We start from the raw sequence: 22,034 nt of genomic DNA on the forward strand, positions 1-22,034 counted from the left end.
CCGGCCTCGCTCGGCGGAGCTGCGCCCTGCAGTGCCGGGGCAGCCCCTCGCCCTCCGCGGGGCCCCACGGGGGGGCGGGCAGATGGGGGCTGAGGGGTGCTGAGCTTGTCCTGGGGGAGAGTAGAGCAGCCCTGGCCTCTGCTTGGTCTTTATCCTTTCTGCAGGGCACTAATAGGCTTATCGGCCAGTTTGAGGATGTGGTATTAGCTTAGCGAAGCCAGCATGTTTCACGTGTAACTGGATTTAACTGAAAACTTTTTTCTTGGTTTTCTGCTCTAAGTAACTCGGCTTTAAACGCTGCCGTCTCTGGCAAAGGCGCTCTCCCGCTTCTGTGCGGTGTGGACTTGCACGGCAGCCCTCCCGTTCAGATCGTCAGCCGGGACGTCACCCTGGGGGTTGCAAACAAGGGTGCAGCTCAGGACCTCCATTATAGGTGGTTTCCGATGGCCCGCGGGCCCCTGGCCGTGCTGTGGATGTCAGTACCTACAGGGTTGGGATGGGCGGGCTTGAGCCCTGCCTTTCACAGGGCATGTGAAGCTGGCGTTTCAGGCTTGCCAGGGTCAAAAGTGCTGGGCTCTTGGAAGGAAGCAAATGCATATTGCCGTAGCAAAGGCTAATGGCGTCTCCGGGGCTCTCCGCTACATCTGTGTCATTCTGCCGTGTGAAAGTTGGAGAAAAATCAGCCCGATACCTGTAGTTCTCGAGTGCAATGTTGTACACATCTCATCTTACATTAACTCCAATAAAATAACTCCAACACGCCTGAATTTCTAATGAGTTAAAAAAGCCCAAAGAAACCCTGCATATGCAGGGTTTACTGCTGCATCTCACTTAATTGTCCATCAGTGTAGATGTTGAACATAAAATATCTGCATGGTTTTCATAAGGGAGATGCTTCAGTTTAGAAGTTAGTAACACCTCAAAAACCTGAATCTCAGTGTAAATTATAAGCAACTTTAGAGTGGCATCAGAGGAGTGGGGAAGGGCTTTTTGTGCCCAAATGCTTGTCAAACATCCCTTCCAACAATGTAGGTTTAATAAGAGATGTTAAATGAAGCTTGCTTTTTCTCTGGACTATACAAATCTAAGAAGTGCAGCAGTTTCTCTAACTGTTGGAGCTAATTGGTGCTCACAATCAGAAAATCCTGGCAAAGAGAAGCTTTCTTTCAAAACCTATGCTATGTTAGAGTAATTTGCTAGGACTTGTTTAATCACAATAAAAATGAGTAGTGGTCATTCACATTCATGTTTATCAAATCAGTTTGACCCCAAGGCCTAATTTTCATTGAATGATTCAGCTGTGCCGGCATAATTTGGGGGGGGGTTGCAGGGAGGAGGACTGTCCTATTTGGCAGGTATGTCGCTGAAAGGTGAGCTATACCAGAAAAAAATTCCCTTGCCTATAGAGCAGTTTTGTGTGGGGAGCCGCTAGTATGAACTATTCTGGGAAAATAACTTTCCTGGGTTATAGGCTCTGCCCCCATTTAGAAGGATTTGCTAATGGATTGATTCCAGTAAACTTGCTCCAGTGTAGGCATGACTAGAGTCATGGCTTTCAGGACTTCTTTGTGCATATTCCTTTTTTTTTTTTTTTAATCTGTTACCCTAGCTGGACACACATGCGCGTGCATACATGTGGTCTTATCTGAAAGTCTGGTGGGGGACTTCAGCTTTTACATCTTTGCTTTGCTCATAATACTCGCTAGGTTGGGAACAAGATGTTTCATTTATGTACATGTTAAGTTTAACAGTGAAACCTGTTCCACCAGTCCCAGAGAAATATACTGAGATCTAAATGTTGTGTATAAATATATATACATTCCCCCTCTGTTTCCCACCCCCCCCAGGATGCATATAAGAAATAGATTATACAAACAAGCACTGGCTCATCCAAAAGCCTTCCCACTATGTCAAATTCTCTGTTCCTTTTAATCAGGCTCATTTTACTAAAAAATGCTGTAAGGACACTAGTCAAATAGCAGGTGTCAACATTAATTTAACTGAAATGTATAATAGATCAGCTACAGTGATTGGCACATACGAGACAGAAAAGTAGGTGGGATCTTTTCCATTCTGGTTGTAACATGTTGTAGAAGTGTCTGCAACTTGTATGTTGTGTGAAATGTTATAGAGAAGAGGTTCCCCACTGCCCTCTGTTACTAAAAGTAGCAATATTTTTCTTTAGCACAGGATGCACTGAGAAACCAGACATCCACTGAGCCAAATCCCTTGCCCTTCTCTTCCCAGCCTGTTTTTATCATGCTGTGTTTCATGTTTTTCTGAGGTTGGGTAGTGATATCCATGAAATCAGATTTATTAATCCTTGACTGGCAAACGTTTATTGTAAATCTAAGGTTTAAGTTCCTTGTACTTCAGCCACATATGGGTCAAGTCTGTAATGAAATTGCTAGTTTCTAGTGGGTAAATATATATCACCATTTCTTGAGTTTAAACATGAAAGATAAATAAGTAAGGCAGGCAGGAGGTATGAACTTGTGGATTGAAAGCTCTTTTCTTCCCTTCTCCCCCTCCTCTCCCCTCCTCATCACTCATTTACCACCTCTGTCCCTGGTTCAAATCTGTATTGGTGAGCAAACACCCTCATCAGGTGCTTACTGTGTGAAATGTCTTGGTTGTAAATCAAGCTGCCATTCAGACCAGATTGCAGCTGTGGCTTCTCTCCTTAGACTGCCAAGAACAAGCTTAAGGATCTGAGTTATTAGTAATAGATTATGGCCTAGTTTATACCACAAAATTTGGCTGGCAGAATGGATGGCATTTGCACTCAAACCTCCTCTGCAAGGGCTGAATCCTCTACTCTGCCAGTGCTCCACCTTTTGCTGTACTCTTGCCAAGTGGACTAAGGCTACTGCTGCCACCCACCAGGCAGCCCCAAGGTCTGCCGTTCCAAGGTGTGCTTTTCTGCACTGGCAAAGCAGCTGCTATAGTGGAGCTGCTAGAAGTGCATGGATGTGCTGTCACTCTGGTCTGATGGTCCTCTGCCCACAGAATGTAGACGTGGCCTAAACTACTTGAATTGGCTTGCGTGATCCTCCAGTCCTGTCGGCCTGTTGTTTCCGTGTCTCCGGGTTGCAGCATCTGTGCCGGTATTAATTTAACTTTTTAACTTTTTTTTTTTTAAAGTAGTAGAAGTAATAGAAGGGAGCTCATCTTGTAAGGCTGAATTCCATCCATTTCCCTTGAAACTTTATAAGGAATAGGGAAGAGGTAAGACAGGGTTTTCTTTTGAGCAGTGCCTCACATTGGTGAATTTAGAACAGGCATGGCCTTTTCCTTAGTTTTACCTTTTTCCGTAGATGGCTAATAAGTTTATCAAGTGGAAGGAAGCAGCAGAAGCTCAGAGAAGCTAGTGCATGTCTTAGCTGTTACTGTGTAGAATTAAACAGAAAATCAAGTTGTATGTTTTAAATAACTTGGAGTTTTAAACTGCTTTGGATGCCAGAATAGTTGCCAGGAGTCTGCATGCTGCGTGTCTGTGTCCCGATGAAGATTTGGCTGCTGGGTTGGAGCAGAGGGAAGGAGGCTTTGAGACTCTGAGTTGATTGCCAGCACAGCAAAATCCAAGTTGCAGGGGGTTGCCTTGCATCACACCACAGGGCCTACTTGTAGTTGGTCTCATTTTAATTCAATTTTCAGAGTCACTTATTAAGTGAGAAGGATTGTTTTGATGTTTCAGTACAGTTATCAGCTGGACCAAGTTAATTGTAGTTGCTTTCTGTTAGGTCACCTGAAGCCAGATGGGTCTGTCAGCTTTAACCTCCACATCTTCCTTGTTCATTCCTGCTTGAAATAGCTTTTAGAGTTTGCAACAGCTTTGCTTCTTGCTTGTAGCGCTTCCAAAAATGCTAGTGGCTGGCACAGTAGTACTTGCATTGATACCAGGTTGTGGCTACTATGAAAGCCAGAACCATCTGCAGCCCTTCTTGGCTGTCCTGGACATACTCCACAGATGTCATACTGTAGTCGCATTTTTGAGGCCATATTGGATGAAACTTAGTGAGTGGAAAAGCTACACAAGGGCTCACCCATGTTGTATCTATCTATGGCCGTTCTCTAGGAAAAATGGAAGAAAAATCTAATCAGGTGTCAGTGGGCTCATCCGGTGGAGGGGCTGTGTCACTTTATAGCAAGGTCACTATCCCAAGAATTGTAGGGCCTGAGGCTACTGAGGGAAGTCCAGGTCAAAGCAGTAGAGTTGTTCTTCCAAGCTCCCTCAACCCCTGTTCTTAGCCTCAGTTGCTCAGTTAGCTGCACTGGGGCCTTGTGAGAAGGAAGGTCTGTCTTCAGTGCAGAATTCGTGTGAACTGTCTGCGTTCTTCCTGGAGTGAGTGGCCATCCCATGAAATTACACTTTGCTTCTGTATCCATAGTGGCGCTGCACTCGCTTGTGTGGGGTGAAGGCATCTGAGATTTTGTTCCATACTTCTTGGGCTGCAGCGAGCTGAATTGCTCTGAGCTTTTCCCAGTGAATTATAGGAGAACTTGGCTCTTTGCTGAGTCCATGGGAAGAAGTTTGTAAAGAAATTGGAGGTTGAGCAGCTGATGAGTTGTGCTAGCTCCCACATGGCTTCTGTCCCTGATGAAGCAGCCACGTGAAGAATTCTGTCCCAAAGCTTAAAAGCAAAGTGGTGGCATTCAAGTTATAATCCACTTCTGCAGCGAGGGAAAGCCCACAGGAGCTGATTCTCTGTGATGGTCTGAGCCTCTTGTGTGGAGACTTGTTTTTAAAATCAAGTGATCCTATTCTGCTCTTAGTTGCTTGTGTGTTTTGAGGCACAAATTCTTTTGGCCATTTTAAGATTGCTGTTAACAATGAAAACCTACTAACTCTCTCACTTTGTGGTAAGAAATAAACATCCTGGTTTGTTCTTCAGGGTCTCGAGATAAAGATGGACAGCAGACAGAAGGCAGTCACTGTAAAGGAGTACTCTGAAATGCTGTACTCAGAGTTCACCAAAGAGGGGTCACTAAAAAGAACCAATTGGTTGCAGACGGAACAACTGTCTAGAATAAACTTTTTCAGTAATATATATATATATATAAAATAAAAGAATGGAAAGAGATGTTTTATGTATGGCAACCGTTCTTAATAACTAGGGAGTTAAAATGCATGCATCTTTCTGTATGATTTTGTCATGGAAAGGATCCACCTACAGGCTATTAAAATTTCTTTCCCTCGTTTACAGAAGATGCTAATTTGGAAGTTATGTGAGTAAGAAAATACTGCAGTAACACAGTCTATACCCTAAAGAATCTGAGACTGACACACAAGAAGCAATGAGAATAAAAGGTTGTACTAAGAGAATCTCCCGTGAAGACCCACATCACGAGAATTTCCACCAGTTCACAATGACAACCTCATAACAAAAGTTGAAGCAGAACTGTTAATTTAAAGAAATTACATCCAAAACGGTACAATGTCTGTTTGGTGAAATGACTAAGAACATATGTAACAAATTAGCAGATTCAATCCATTTATAAGAGGCTGTGTCAGAAAAAAAATAATTGAGATAAGAGAAAAGGGAACCCCTGCAACACCACCTTGCAATAAAGCCAAATGCACCACTGCATGGGCAGAGCCCTTCTGGAGAAACAGATACTAAACCACACCAAGAAAATGTCATTCACAGCTCCATGTTCTGAGGGTGTCCACTCATAGACTCGATGGTAGACTAGTAGCAAGGACACCATCAACCAAAACTACAGAGGTATTCTGTTACGTTCTTAACCTACATTGCACATTGCGTTGTTCCCTGTGAAAATGAACTGCTAATTGGGGGGAAAGGGGAATTCCTGAATATTCAGAGTCCTAAAATGGAGTAAAGTTTTACTGACCTAGTCAGCAGGTGTCACGTAACTGAATCAATACACCAAAATGCTTTCTAGTTGTTCACAATAAAACAACTGGATGGCACAATCTAAAATTTTGCTGTGAAGTGTAGTCTTGGTACCCAACTTGGATAATGGCTACTGGGATAAAAACCCAGGAGCCATCCTACACCTGTGGGTCTGCAAATGATATGGAGAAGCAGTGCACTGACATGCAGGTCAGAAGTGTGCTTGCTCTTGCTGTTTGATTCACAGCAAGGTATGTTTAGCTGCTTGTGCAACCCTAACCGAAGCAGTGAATGTTCCCTCCACTGCAAACTGCCTTGCAGGACACCAGGCAGTATGTGACCCTGTCTTGGGTAGTCTGTGCTGCTCTTGGACGCTCCCTGTAGGACTCTTTCTTTTTATGCTTTGGTGAAGCTTGTGTAGTTTGTGCTGAAAGATTAATTGAATGTGAATCTTGACAGGAAGGGTTTTCTCTCTACTGTGAGTCACCGGCAGCCTGGCTGTCCATGGCACTGATTTGTGCCATAACTGTCTCTTGGATGCTTTGCATACCCACTCTTACCTGTCCTTGCTTCTGGAGATGTGATGGCTGCTGCAGTCTGCAGAGAAGAATGAAGTCTTAGTGGGCAAAGTGGTGGAGCTGGGATTAGAAGAAAAATTGCTCTGCTGCATGGAAATGGAAAAGTTATTATTAAGTGAGCAAGATGAAGAGGTGAAAGGTCATGACTGGAAAGTGGGAAGGGAGGAGTCCATCCCCTTAAGTTGGGGACCCAGGTGTAGGAGCATGAGTTCTCTTCTCCCGCTTCAGTTCCCTTCCTTTGCTCTGTGACCTGACTGAGCTTAGAACAGACTGCAAAGGCTGTGGTAGAGGGTCCTGGTGGCTACCTGCAGCAGGTTGGAGAAGAGCCTGCTCTTTGCTGTTTTTTCTCAGTGGTTTGAAGCCAACAGTCTGGTATTCTGAGCTCCTAGCACAATGGTGATGCCATGACGGCAACTTTTACTCTAGGCAAAGGCCATCTCAGGCTCTGGATGTTATTAGATTTCCAGACCTGCTGGAATGAAATACCCCTTTCCTGTATCCTGATGAAGAACCACTGATCACAGCTGCTGCACTTGGCAGACTGACCTTCCCCCATGTGGGTACTGACAAGGTTTAAATAGGACAGCTTGGGAGAAAGTAGTTCATGCCCCTTTCAGAGAGGATAAGTGTGGAGCTCGGTGCTCAGGGTACCTTGCTACCTCATCTCCCTTGTGAAAAATGGATTCGCTGTTCTCTGCTCCTCCTTCCTTGCATCTTTATCTTGCAACTTAAGTTGCTCCTCACCCAAACTCAAAATTAAACTTAAAAAAAGAATCATGGCTGTTGGGATAGTTATAATTTTCTTTTTCTCATGAGTGCTTGTGATTGGCAATACCATGCATTGTAGCTTGTAAAACAGCTCTCACCCATTTATGACTCTTTGACAGGCCACTTTAAAGGGACTTAATTTTGCCTTGGCAATAAAGAGGCTTGGGCATTTGTACCAGTTCAGAAGGTGTGCTGGCCTCTGGTGAGCACCTCCGACTTGGGCAGCAGTGGTCATAAACGGAGATAAATGGGGCATAAAAGACACTCTGTTTGGAACCATGCCCAGTCTTAGGAGGAACAAACTGCTTTGATTAAACTGCCTCATTCATAATCTCAGGAGAGTTAGTTGGAGAAAATCAGTGAACATAATAATTTTTAATGTAGTCCTGCTGGCATCAATTTTTGGTCCACCATTGTTTCATAGTTTTATCAGTGATCTAGATACAAAACCTTTGCTGATTAATGTGTAGACCTTGCTGGAGTGTGGATTAATACAACCATTGATCAGTGCATGTAGCAATTTTGCAGAGGCCCTGCTAACCGCATGAAGCAAAGTAGGCTCCAAGGAACTTGAAACTAGGGGTGCCATATACAGCTTGCCCAAGTGCTGGAGAAGTAGCTTGTTACGTTTTAGAGGTGCCCCCAGGGTCAACAGGAAGAGAATGAGTTGGTAAGACCAGCACAGAACACCAAATCAATGACCAGAGTGACCCAGCAAACACATGTTCCCATCTGGTGGCAAGTGTGCACTACCTGGTGAGAAGGATGTGGATGTTGTCCCCTACAGATGCTGTAGTAGTGGGATGTGTATGTTGTAAATGGGAAGTTGTTCTGATTGGCATATAAAAAGGGACCTAGGTACCCTTAATACTTGGTACTGGGCTTAAGGATTATGTACATGCCTGTACCATGCTGGGAAATGGTCTGTCTAGCACGACAGACCAGCTGGCCATGCGTTAGTGTCTAGGCTTCGTAGTGGACACTGTCCAAGCTCTTCATCACTAAGAACCCATTTCCTGTAGCAGTTAGGTGGCTGGGGTACAGTATCATGGGTGGTATCCTAACAGTGTGTGCACAGACTGTCTGACCTGAGGGAGTAACACCTGTCCTCTTTCCAAAAGTAATGGAGTTTGACAGTCTACCCAGACAGCACTGATGACTCCCTGGAGTTCTTTCTTCAAATCTGCAGATGATTAAAGATAGCACGGTAGGAATTGTTTTGTGAATTTGTGTAATATTCCATCCACCTGATCACTTTAAGATGCACAGACTTTAATCCTTTGATATACTAAAACTTTGGGGCTTTCCACAGTGGGAAAGGCGAAGCTGTTTGGTATTGGGTAACAGCGGTTTGAGATGATTGATTCTGTGTAGTATGTACAATGTAATTTGGGTGCTGCGTGTACTGATACAGTAAAAATGGTGATCTGCTTATAGAGCTTCTTAATACTTGGTTCTGTTATGATTCCGCTTAGGTGATAAGCACCTTTGGTATAGCAAATCTACTAGCTGTATGCCCTTGGGAGGAAAGGTGGGGTTTACAAACCTCCCGTGGATGGTGTTTCATGGTGAAGTGAGAGGGGAAAAAACACTTTCACCTTGTTGATAACTGCGCTGCTGAACCCCCCTGACAATGGCCCACTGTTCTTAAGCTGTCTGGAAAAATTTTGCTCACTTGTGAAGAAGGCAGAACTTGAAATGTACTGGACCAATATAAGATAATGAGCCACTGCCTTGAGGGAAAATAAATTGACCAAGGGCAGGTAGGATGCCAGGGAGGGAACAGTCAGTAGTTTGGTGAACAAAGTCGTTTTAAGATAAGGTTGACTTGCTGGAAAGCACATATTGTGCTGCTTGTTTCAGTATATGTGTACATGGCAAGCTAGGAGCAACATTGCTAACATGGAAATTAAAGATTACTTAGCTGGCTACAATAATCTGTGCACGCTAAAATGGTGCACCTGGGTAAAGGGTCGGTGTTAAGTTTTGTGGGTTTTTTTCTGTTTTCTTTTTCTTTTGTGACTTGATGGAAAGGTTCTCTTAAAAAGTTTAATGGACCTTGGTGTGGTGGGGAGATCCACTGTCATGGATGCAATAAGATAATACCAACTTGAAATTTGTTCTTGACTTTATTGGTCTTTTTGCTTACAGGTGAGTATAACCAAGCCCCTTTGCTGCTTCTTTGCGTCCTTTTACATTATGCGCAGACACTTGTACTTGTGTGGGAGGCTTGGGCTCCATCTTGTTGCTTGCCACTTTTTTCTGCTGAAGTCTTGCAGCCTACTGGTCTTGCTGCTTTATACACCGGGGTCTTGTGCAGTGCTACCTGTATGCAGATATGTCCTTCTTCATCCTGAGTGCCACTTGCCTTTCTCTACCCTAAAAGTCATTGTTTTTTTATCACATGTACTTAATGGCCCCATTGCCACAGTGTAAAGTGTCTGGCAATTTGAAATGTATGTCTGAGAAGCACCCCTGCAAGGCAGGGAAGTGTATCTTGCAGTTGAGTAACCGAGGCACAAAGAAACATAACCTTTTCGAGGTCACACTGGAAGCCTGTTTCAGAGCAGAGAACTGGATCCGTTGCTGAAGCTCTTAGCACTTGGCCATCCTTTCTAAAGCATGGCTTTTTCTACCCTCTCTTCTCTGCTAATACTGTAGATGCAGCGGAGGGCTGCTCTGTTCTTTACATTCATCTGAAATTTATTATTGGATGCGGGATGTGAAATCCAATTACATAAATGCCATACAACTGAGATAAGTTACTGCACAATGGGTCACTGACCAGTCCTCAGATGGTAATACATATTGCTTGTTGCAGCAGTGTTGAACTGACCCACTGATTTAACTAGGAAACTTGGCCTCTTATTAATAAGTTCTTTGGACATCCAGCCCCTTGAGTGTAGTCAATAGTACAGAGACACATTTTTGATACTTTACTATACCGTACTGTGGTAGTTCTGTCTTAGTTGGTATAGTCGGGATCCGAGGGAACTGAAAGCTGTGTTAATGCTCTTTGTTATTACAGTTCTGCATGTGAAGTAGTTGCACTTAGCTCCTTGCAGTGCCACAAAGTGCCACATGAGGGCACCTTTTCCTGGCTTTCAGGATATATTTTTAGGGTAAAAGATGTCATAGGTAAAGAGTCTGACTTTCTGTGAGAAACAGATCTGTGATGGATCTGTGTATTGTAAAACTGTGTTGAAAACATTAATTTTCTAGGTGCACTTACACAGTTAATTTGGAGTAAGTATAACACTTCCTGGAAATGTAATGTAATTGAGAACGTAGGCACTGGGGAACATGATACTTATAGAGCTACCATTATATATGATTGGCTTGGTTCTAGCTCTGGATTTTTACTGTTAGATTTTATTAAAATTGTCCATAAATGGACACCGGTAACAAATCACGTTTGCAGACATAACCTACCATTTTCCTCATGTCTGCCCATCATCTTTAACCAGAGGTGATCCTTATGCCTTGGTGCAACAATCTGTCATTGTGTAGCAGTAGAGCAAAATTAACTGGAGCAGCAGAGAAGGAAGGAATACTGAGGCTTGTGCTAGGAAAAGTAAACTCTCTAAACGTCTGTCTGGTTTGCTTATGTTTGGTAGTGTTGGGCAATATGGACAGAAATAAGAGTTCTAATTTGTCAAGATTTTATAGCAGGACCCTTCCACGTGAACGCAGTCCTACATTACTTACAGCTCAGGCTAACAGCTTTCAGCAGGAATTATCTCTTCTCATAGAAAGAATGGCATAATGCTTGAGAACTTCACAAAACTGTAGGGGTCTTTGAGGCTATTTAATTCCCATCCTTAAATGCAAATTACACAAATTTTAAATCTCTGGTAATTTTTTCTAGCCTTCATTAGGATTAAGCTGGTGATCCTACAGTGATTCTCTAGTTGGTATTTCTAAGGGTTATTCTCATACCCAGCCTAGTGTACAGTACTGACTGCCCTTGCAGCACTAGAGATGCAGGATGACAGATTGTACAGCAGTTCTTTCACTGATCAGCGAAAATGTAATGCTACCATTCTAGGATGTTCTGCTTTCATTCAGAAGTGGTGCTTGCCAGCTGCATGCTAACTGTCAGTTGGGAAAGGGATTGAGGACTTCAGATAGACTGCATTTACTCAAGGCAGTGATTTCTGTAATAAGACAGGAGACAGAATACACACAGAGCAGCGTGTTTCCTTTTGCTGTAAAGAGTACTGAGAGCAAACCATTGCAGATCAAAAAAATGAACCAAGAGGAGAGGAGACGGGCACAACAGATGCATTTTGAGGATTTCCGTTGATTTAATGTGCCAGAAGAAATTCTTGGTGAACTAGTAAATACTGATTTGGTATCTACCTGCGAATAAGCCAGAATCGGAGATTTTTCAGATGCCAGATGACAACTTTGAAGCCTGTTCCTTGAATTCTGGCATCCAGTTCTGTAATGCAAACATTGTCGTTGCTTATTCTTAAGTTTCCATGCAGTGAGGTAATCCATGTATATTGAGACAGACTAGAAAAAGTGTGATGACCCTCCCCGCATGTACACACAATTGTTGTGTTTGAGGCAGTGTATTTAACTGGAGCCTGGAGGCTTCTTACCCCACACCTCTGGCATTAATCCCAATCATATGAGGAGCCATGAAGTGCCTTGTCCTTCAAAACCAGACTTTCATGCGTGAGACAGTACTTCCTGGGCAGGCAGCGCATCTTGGGTTGGTCTGTGTGGTGTCACATTATCAGAGGGCAGTTATGAGCTGTATGGTCCCCTTGCGTTTCAGAGCCAGGTGAACATAAGCTTTTAGAAAACTCCCACAGATGCGCTGTGGTCAGCTTGAGCAAGTGTGTGCGTCTTCTAAAGGGCGAGCAAGTGTGTGCGTCTTCTAAAGGGCAAGCGTGTGTGTGACACTGCTAAAGGTCTAATGGATTTTTTTTGTTTCTTCCTGGTGCCCTCCCAACACTTGAGCAGACTAAATTTTCAAAGCAACACCAACTTGGTGTGCTAGGTCTGAGCTGACAGCTGGTGATAGTATGTACCATGCATTTCCATAGTGGAGACTAGGATTTAGTTTTCAGAGCAAGAATCAGTTGCCTTTTTTGCCCTGAAGGGGAATGGAGTAGTATGCAGCCCTTATCTGGAAGGAGTACTGTAGGTGAAGGAGCTTGGGTGAGTGAGCTTTGCATCCAAAAGCTTCTGTATATGTATCTCTTCAGAAGCAGACAGCTGCTGCTGGAAATTCCCAGTCTGTTTAAATGCTCATTTCCCTTTCATGTGGATACATGCACAAGATCAGATTCCTTATGTTAACTTTCAGATGAATGTATGGCCTCTCTCCAGCAGTTTGACAGTCACTTAAATGCTTGGGGGATATTTGGGGATTACCAGGAATTGTAAAAACAGTCCCTCTGATTATTGACATTCAGGATGCCTTCAGCAGCCTGACTTGCATCCTAAAATATATTAAGAGGGAAGATTGTTTCCCCCCACCTTTTTCTCCAAAGTGAAAATGGCTTATTTTGATGTGCCCCAAAATTCCCTGGAATTGGGCTGTTTGCAGGGATGTGGAATAAGTAGTGCACTGCTCTGGTGCAGGGAAAACTGGCACCAAAATAATAGAGTGGGTGCTCAAGCCCCACTTAAAATAACGCGGTGCTAAGTCCTGGCTGTATGCTGATGTGCAGTCGGGCACAGCACCGGGCGGAGGCGGGGGGGGAGTCCACCTCAAGAATCCTGGTCAGAAGTAACCTTCAGGGAACACTGGTTCTCTGGCTAGACTGATTCTCAGCCAGGGTGCCACATGTTAACGCTTTCAGGATTGCAAATCTGTTCACAAGAGAAACTCAGATCTCAAATAGGAATCCATGGTGTCAAAAACACTGAGGTATTCTGGCCTTTAGCATATATTTAAAGCAGCGTTGGTTTGGCTGTTCTTGGGGCTAATACCAGATTTGGGGCTGATATTTGAGACTCTAGATTGTATTTTTTATCGTAGCTCATAAAGGAGTGGTGTTACTGGCTGATGCTTAGAACACTTTTGTTGGTTTCTTCTTTTTACTGTAATTTTATACCTACCACTTTTTTATGTTTATACAAGATCTCCTTTTTGAGACTGAGTCGCTGTTGTGAAGATTTTTTTACTGGAGCGTGCGCTAGTCTATTGTGCTCGTAGCCTTGGAAGGCTGTTAACGTAGAAGGTTCCGGCTGTGGGTGCTGCTTTCTGTGTCTTAATTTTAGGGCTAAGATTAGGGCATGTTAGAAAAGTAGGTGTTTTGTTTCCTGACAGGGACTTAAATAGGGTTCAGTAAAGTGGCAACTCAAGTATCCAAGTCCACTTAAATCCTATTGCACTTATTTTTTTAGTCCTTCAGTGTTCAGAGAAAATTATTTCAGGAAGTACTCTGGAGAGGGATTTATTCTTCAGAGTAGGTACAGCACTATAGCTGAAGTCTTTAGCCACGTGACTAGAAATTATTTCGTCTCCATTTTGCTGGTTCGACAAACTAAAAGTTGTCAGTTTAGGAAGTTCCCAAACTTTTTCTTAGTGCAAAGAAAACCCTTGGTCCCAGTTTAGTCCCCAATTAATTGCATAATATTACTCTGATGACAGAGTTCTTGAAGTATTTGGTTTTTAATTGTCTTAAGTATTTCTATTTTTTGGCAAACTGTTGAATTGGGTACACTTTCTCCATTTCATCTTTTCCTTCAAGTGCGTTGAGATTTGAGCAAAGAGAACCATCAATGTATGGGCAGCAGCAAGTGTTCCATGGGCTTTGGGTTGGAAAGCTTCTTGCCTAGATCACAAGAAAAGTGATTATTTTGGCTTCCATTGACTTTCTTTGCCTTCCACCCTGGATTTTTTTCCTTTTTTTGGTCTGCTGTCCTAGGTCACTTGAAGGAGCAGAAATTTTGATTAGCAGAGGATCATATTTTTGCCTTACCCATTTGACATTTTAATGTGTAGTAAATGTATCCATAGATCAGACTGGGCATATCTTCTGGTAGCCTGGGCAATAACTTCAAACACAGACACATTGCTAGGTCATGCATTCCCATCTACAGTGTTAGATTTGGTTTCTTATCAGAACAAGGTTGCTGTAACTCCTTCAACTTCAAATGAGATCAGCCTGGTGCCCTTGTCCTGGTTTTGCAGACATGCAGCTCCCTGAAACCAAGAGGCAATTTCATGATAATGCTTTTATTAGAAAATCTGTGTGAAACATGAAGTAACTTTGTCTTCCTTGTTGCAGATCCATAACATGGTGGCAGTGCTGGAAGTAATCTCCAGTTTGGAGAAATATCCCATTACCAAAGAGGCACTTGAGGTATGTCACCTTGCGTGTGGAATCAACACATGCTTATTGTATGAGTGAACTCTCTCTGTACAAGATCCTTTAATACTCTTAAGGTATAACTTAATGCAAAGGTAGATAACTTGGAAAAGAATAGAGTTTTTAAAAAGTCATCCCAGTAAATTCCCCTGGGCTTCCCTGACATCTTGGTAGGATGGAGCAAGTGACTTTCTGGGTCCTAGATCAGTGGAGGGTGAGGTATGTAGTGCAATCCACTTTCTGTTCATAGCAGGTACCAGAGTAATTCCTGCTTGCTGCTGGTTAACTCCATGGCTGATTCAGCCTTTGGTATGTTATATGACTGGTCACTTTTCCTTTTCTTTTTTTTCTTAACCCAGTCAGAATTGTGTCCTCGTATACATCCGTAGGATGAATTTGAAATATGCCTAATTTTGTTTTGGTGCCTGACTGGTAAGGTTAGTTCCCCCAGGCAAGAATTTTACACAGCTAGAAAGAACACTTCTTATGACTGAACCATACTTGGATGGTCTTATTGTTCAATTCATCCTTCACGCTGAACTGTTCTTATGTACACCTTATTCTACCCTGGGGGTGTTTAAGAGGAGGTTAGATGAACATTTTGCCGGGGTCATTTGACCCCAGTATTCTTTCCTGCCATGGCAGGGGGTTGGACTAGATGATCTGCTCAGGTCCCTTCCGACCCTAGAAACTATGAAACTAACTATGAAACTATGAAACAATGTGGGATCTGGTTAAGAATAAACCTTATGAGATGAAAAGGCCCAGCACCTCTGCTGGCGGTAGGGTGCATCCATAGGCTTGCATTCATCAGCCTCATTAAGCCCTCTGAGAGCTGTGTCCAAAGATTTTTTGCCTGTAAATGTCTAAAATATTTGTAGTTGGAGTACCGCAAGGATATTGGGATACTGCTGTATCTACTGCCTATATCGACTGACAATGGTGGCATCTTCCCCAAGTCAGCATTTTGCATGTGGCTCGAGAAGTAGTTGTGGTTCTGCTAAAACTGCCTGTCAGTTTGGGATGGTTTGTTTAGCTTCCAATGCTGCTTTAATGCTGCGGACCACCAAGGAGTCTGTTCTAGGATGCCGCACTATTAAATTCTCACTAAGACTAATGTTGAATAATCCTCTGTTGGCAGACAGACCTGGTGAGGCTCAGCTAACAGGTCTTTGTCCTCTTGTCCCTGGCCTTTAAGAATTGTGGTTGCTGCCACCAGGAAACTGCAAACTTGCAAACTGAACATTATTGTATTTCTCATACAAGTATGACACGTCCTGTGGTAGAAAAGTGCTTTGATTGCTGCACTACACAGTACAACAGTATGTTATACACTTTGACTTTTGTGGCTGAGCATTACACTTCTAACTCATAAACTTTGCTATTAGAGTTTAATGTTCAGTCAGCCAGGCACCAGAGGCTCCAGCTAAACTCGCCCATTCTGCATGAAAAATGTCAAACTTAAATTCCAGGTTCCCGTCTTTAGCTCATGACTGCATACACTGGGATCTCTTTCAAAAGATTATTCTCTTCCACTTATGACAGCAGCATTACTTTTCCAGTAGGATGTCAGCTGCTGCTGATGGTTCTGCTGAAACCCACAGCATCATGCCTCTAAAGAACTTTATAGACTATTCAGGAGGATTCCAAATTATGTACCTTACTGGGAATCTTTCTTTCGGGAACCGCACAGCACTGCTTGGTTAACTCAAGCCACAGTAATGACACTGCTTTCCCAGTGGACACCAGTTAAGATGTATCCAAACTTTTGTCCATTCCAAACCTATTTTATATAACGTATCTTAATGTGTGCCATTCTCCCTGCATGCAAAAGCAGCTTGATTCCTTCACAGTATGCGTTTTTAATTTAATTTGATCCAGAAGCACTCCTTCCATTTAGTATGGCTTCTGGAGCAGCTGCCTGAGGTTACTGGATATATCTGCAGTATAAGCAAGAAACAGAGCTCCACGTATCTTTGTCACATGTTGAGGGGAGCTTGTCATGTTTAGGCATCTGAAAATGTTGACCATCCATAAATCCCTTCGGAAATCATTGGATTTTGTTCTTGTCCTGAGGGAAAAGGTGCTGTGTGAACAACGCTTGACTCAGTTTCTGTTTCTTTGTGTCCCTCACTATCCAACACGTGGTCCTTTGTGGTGAGTGTGCACCTTGTCTGGCCAGACGAATTTCCCACAGAACTTGCAAAGGTTTTTTTCTGTCACTTCCAAAGTTCTATTGATAAAGGATTTCCTTTCCCATCTTCTTTGCAAAGGGCTCCCATGGCACGCTGGCCAGGAAAGAGACAAGACAACAAAGCAAACTTGTGTAGTTTCCTTGCATGGCAGGCCTTTGGGTCTGCCGAACCAACCCCCTTGCAAAGAGAAGAGTGAGCCATTATATTTAGCTGGTTTTTTTATTTTTTTTGGCTAGGATATTTGTTGGTAGACTATATCTGGTAACAGGTGAAAATGCATTTTAGGACTTAAGTCATGATACCATCTCTCTCTTGGAAATTATAAATGTTTTTTGTGAAACTTCTTATTTACTTACAGGAAACAAGACTAGGGAAGCTCATCAATGATGTACGAAAGAAAACGTCCAATGAAGAACTTGCTAAACGTGCCAAGAAATTGCTGCGGAATTGGCAAAAACTAATAGAACCAGTAACCCCGAATGAACCCGTGCCAAGAGGATTGCCGAATCCGCCTGGGTCAGCAAATGGCGGTGCTCACAACTGTAAACCAGAAGCGCCACCTGCTGCAATGCCTGGATCCAAGCCCGTGAATGAGTTGAAAAGCAGGAATGACATACAAAGGCTGAACTCCCCGAAACCAGAGAAACTGGGAAATCGGAAGAGGAAAGCTGAACATAGGGATGGGCATCAGGGCCCCCCTCCTCCTAAAGTTTCCAAAGCAAGTCACGAAGTATTGCAAAACTCTTCACCCCCGCCAACTAATGGGATTGGGGGGAGCCCCGAAAGCTTTCCCAGTCCTGTAGATGTAAGCTTGCACACGGGGCCTGAAACCAGCAGGACAGAACACAGTGAAAATGACAAACACAGTAAGATCCCAGTAAATGCTGTAAAACCTCATACCAGTTCTCCAGGACTTGTAAAACCGTCAAGCACTTCCTCGCTATTAAAGACTGCAGTGCTTCAGCAGCATGAGAAATCAGAAGAAATCGCAGGACAGCACCAACCTAAGAGCCCGCGTTGTTCCTCGTTTAGTCCTAGAAGTGTTAGGCAGGATACTTTTCCTCGACAACATACCACATACTCACCAAAGGGTTCAATGCCTAGTCCATCTCAAAGGTCCCAGTTCTTAGACACTGCACAGGTGCCGTCACCACCACCATCCTTGATGCAACCATCAACACCTCCAATGCCAGCAAAAAGACTGGAGGTTTCTCAGCAATCAGGACCTGAGGTATCTCACCATTGGCAGGAGCAGGTATCTTCTGAAAGCCAGCACAGGCATCCAACAGGGACATTTCCACAGCACACATCTCCTGGCTGTAAAACCAGCTCACATCCTGGGGAGTCTTTAACACCACACATTGGCTTTTCACAGGACACTTCAAAAATGGACAGCGATGATGCTGCTTCAGGTTCAGATAGTAAAAAGAAGAAAAGGTACAGACCCAGAGACTACACGGTCAACTTGGATGGGCAGGTCACAGAAGGGGGTGTGAAACCTGTCAGGTTAAAAGAGAGAAAACTCACTTTTGATCCCATGACTGGACAGATAAAACCTCTAACACAAAAAGACCCCTTGCAGGTAGAAATTCCTGCACTTGCTGAACAGCACAGGACAGAAACAGAAGAGCAGGAGCAAAAACCCAACCTGCAAAGTCCTTTTGAACAAACGAACTGGAAAGAATTATCCAGAAATGAAATAATTCAGTCCTATTTAAATAGACAGAGTAGCTTGCTGTCGTCTTCAGGAGTACAAACCCCTGGTGCTCACTATTTCATGTCTGAATATTTAAAGCAGGAGGAAAGCACTAGAAAAGAGGCTAGAAAGACTCATGTTCTAGCTCCTCACAGCAAGCCCACAGACTTGCCTGGGATCACGAGAGAGGTCACAAGTGATGATCTCAACAGAATACGTGAACATCACTGGCCAGGTGTGAACGGTTGTTTTGATACACAGGGTAACTGGTATGATTGGACGCAGTGCATATCTTTAGATCCACATGGGGATGATGGTAGATTGAATATCCTGCCTTATGTCTGCCTAGACTGAGTACTGTTTGCTAAAATGCTTTTACATCTGCAGTTAGCAAAGATGGCAGACACTATGCCACTTAACATGGAGAGAGCCTCCTGTCATGGACAAAGAGGCCCACCGAGCAGAGGGTGTGAAGGAGCTGGTTCTTTTCAGCTCTTTCCTTTCAATTCTCCTATTGTGAAATGCTGCTACCAGTTTACTAACAAAATTGCAAAGGAAGGCATACGGAGGTTGATAAATTGAGTTCAAAACTCTATAGCAAGCCAGCTATAAAGTGTTAGTCCCCAAGAAGTGAAGATGATTTCCAGCACTTTGTGAATGCCGGAATCTTATTACAGGCAGGTACAGATAATTTGTGGAAGTTACCTTAACAAAAAATGCATCTATTTATTTGACTTGATTTGGGTTTTTATTTGGCAGTGAAATATCCAAGACAAATGTGCAAAAACTGTAGTTTTATTTGCATCACACATCTCTGCCCCGATTGCGTTCTTTTACAGTCATGTAGTACAGAGATTGGTTTTAAACAGCAGGTGTTGCACTGCAGGCTGGCGAGCCAGCTTCAGCTCAACATTCCATAGGCATCCACATATTTTAGTCTGGTTTCAGTTTAAATCCAGTCTCTGAGAAATGCTGCAAAAACTAGTTATTTTAGTTGTTGTTCAAACTTGATCCCACCACTACCAGCCAAATAATTTTTCTCTTTTCCCAATCTGGAAATTTCTAGGGGGGGAAACATCACCTTTTCTAGAATCCAAAAGTAATGAGGGTGCTACAAGTTTGTAACTGTACTGTGAGAGGGAAAAAGGAAGCCTGTTTGTATGCTGGAAATATACTTGTTACCATTCCTTTAGATATTGTTTGCCTTATGGATATCCATCATAAACGCAATTTGCAAAAACAAAGAGCCTTAGTGAATGTACAGTAACTAGACTTCTGTGTTCTTGGGATGCAGAAGGGAGCAACTTTGCTATTTGGTCCTTTAAGTGGACACATTGTGATATAAATGTGGAAATAAAAAAAATTTGCACAAAAAAGTTTGTGAATTATTTATATTTGAAGTTGTTTAAAGTTTGGCCAGTTCAGACAAGCCAAATGATGATGACTGAAACAGAGTATGTTCTGCATAGTGTGACAAACCTGCATCCTGTTTAGTATTTTTCTAAGCCAATTGGAGATGATTAGTGATAGACAATGTATTTTCCAGCTTTTCTTAGTCTTCCAAGTGTGCTGACAATATTTAGTAATATGTTGGACTTTATTTAAAACTCTGGCTAAATCCAGGAGGAACATGTTTAGTTTTAGAGACTGTCCTACAAGTTACTGTTAAGGTACCCCAGCTAATTATTTGGTTTTCTCTTCAGTAACTTAATAATCCCAAATGTTAATTATGACTTCTTTTATCAAGGTCTGGTTAAAAACAGCTTATATTCAATACAGCAGGCTAAATGTCTCCAACTGTTATGACTTGAATAATCAGGACCACTTTCTTTTTTACTGCCTCTGAGATTAGTTTTCTCTCTTACTATATTAAGTTTTTTTTTGTAGTAATGTTGCTGCCTCTAGTGACGAGAAAAGCACCATTGGGCCCTGATCCTGCTTCCATGGAGGCACTTGGCAAAACTTCCGTGAGAGCAGGATCAGATGCTTAATTATTTATACAAGTTTTAAAATACAAGTGCTTCATTGGATGAGCATTGGCTTGTTCCATGGAGAATAATGTGAAAAGTGTTTGACGTCTAACCCTTTCTATTCAGACTGAATGCTTTTGTGATTTGCCTGGCTGGTGAAATACTGAAATCTGCTGTACATGGGTATTTCAGAAATCTCTTACTGGTACCTCACTGTTTCTTTTCTAAATATTAAGGTCATAGGGAGAGGCTTCCCAGATGGAGAAACTAGTTACCACGAAATGTTTCCAAGTATATTTTCAGTTTACTTCCATTTTACCCTTCTGCAGTGATAAGGTCATGCAGGCTGTTTAGGGCTGGGAAAATTAAATGAATCTTGTGAGTCATGGTGGAGGTGGGCTAGGAAGGCTTATCATCCTAGAAATGCTTGACCTTGTTTATGTAGAAAACTTTAAATATATTTATTTTTGCACCAAAAGAGTCTCTGTTCTTTCTCTCCCCCTTCTACTCTTTCCCTGAATCACCATCTTGGACGGAGGGGAGGGGAGGGGAGGGGTGTCTCATCCTCTCATTAAGGAGGCCTCAATATAGGGACTAATCTCAGGGAATGCTTTTATTTGCTAATTAGACCTGGGCACACTCTTTCCCTCTCCCTTCCCCCCACCCCCTGCTTGGCCACTTTTCTGCGGAAATTCTGACCGGGGCCCTGTGGCAGAAGGTAATGCTCCGACTTTCAATGGTGTCCACTAACTTGCTGCTGTATCCAGTGGTGCTGTAAAATAAGTATCGGGCTCAGCTCTTACCCCTTGACAATATGATTCTGTTGGATTTTATTTTTTTTTTATTGTGGGCTTTAAATCTTACTAGTTTTTAGAGTTTTTGTGGAGACAGTCAACCTGTTTGGATATAACCCAGGGTAAAAATAGATTTGGCATCTATATATTTTTCCATGTTACGTTGGTGTAAAGAGTTCTGTGGGCTCCAACAACTGTGAAGATGTTTACAAGGTGTTTTTGTCAATTTTGTAAACGAGTTCAAATGAAGTTTACCTTGTACATGTGTGTCCGATTGCTTTGTATTCTCATGTTTGCATGGATCCTGTTCCTCTGCCTATTGCTTCTACTCTTGGTGCCTTATCCTGAAATGTAAAATCTGACAAAAACCCTGGTGTATGCGAATCCCTTCAGGGATGTGGGACCCCCACACTTGTAGACAAAAGCAGCTAAAGACCGTGTCTGCTGAAATGATGATGTATGACTACCTCCTTTTTTTTCCAAAGGGTGCAGAGAGGAAATACCCTGCAACAGTGACGGATAGTGCCGCTGGGGAAAGGATCCTGTTCCTGCCGTCCCGTACTGCTAGCGGCAGTGGTGCTTTATTCCTCTAGCGCTAGGGGCTCATGCCGACTCACCTCTGCACTGCGGCGGCGGCAGGGCAGGCGGCCGGGGGGTCCCGCAGGACTGCCGGCGCTGGGCAGGGGGCTGCAGGCCAGCCGGCGCTGCGGCGGCCACTCACCCGGGGCCTGGTGCTTAACTTGGCGGAGCGGGAGGCGGCTCCTGCCGCGCTGGTCTCAGTCTGGCGGGGACTGAGCGGCGGGTGGGCCCCGCAGAGCGGCCCGGGCTGAAGCTGCCTGTC

At 43.4% G+C, this 22,034-nt stretch overlaps 1 protein-coding gene and 1 long non-coding RNA gene across 2 annotated transcripts; one reads left to right on the forward strand and one right to left on the reverse strand.

Annotated features, from left to right (window-relative positions):
* The first annotated feature begins 14,007 nt into the window (after positions 1 to 14,007).
* On the forward strand, positions 14,008 to 19,500 carry MED26 (mediator complex subunit 26). Its single transcript, XM_019538387.1, has 2 exons — positions 14,008 to 14,532; positions 17,092 to 19,500. The coding sequence occupies exons 1-2, from the start codon at positions 14,467 to 14,469 to the stop codon at positions 18,781 to 18,783; spliced, it is 1,758 nt and encodes a 585-aa protein (XP_019393932.1). The 5' UTR covers positions 14,008 to 14,466; the 3' UTR covers positions 18,784 to 19,500.
* Positions 18,099 to 21,739, reverse strand: LOC109312375. Its single transcript, XR_002101798.1, has 2 exons — positions 21,449 to 21,739; positions 18,099 to 18,232 (listed from the first exon to the last, which is right to left on the reverse strand). It is a non-coding gene; the product is annotated as an uncharacterized LOC109312375 (long non-coding RNA).
* Positions 21,740 to 22,034: the final 295 nt, after the last annotated feature.

This window comes from Crocodylus porosus, unplaced genomic scaffold, assembly GCF_001723895.1.
Source record: "Crocodylus porosus isolate Cpor-Errol unplaced genomic scaffold, CroPor_comp1, whole genome shotgun sequence".
NCBI classification, from domain to species: domain Eukaryota; kingdom Metazoa; phylum Chordata; order Crocodylia; family Crocodylidae; genus Crocodylus; species Crocodylus porosus.

Bases quoted from the DNA above. Each gene is read 5' to 3' on its own strand.
- MED26 (XM_019538387.1), top strand. From the start codon at position 14,467: ATGGTGGCAGTGCTGGAAGTAATCTCCAGTTTGGAGAAATATCCCATT. The intron at 14,533-17,091 runs GTATGTCACCTT...ATTTACTTACAG, and splicing joins TTACCAAAGAGGCACTTGAG to GAAACAAGACTAGGGAAGCT.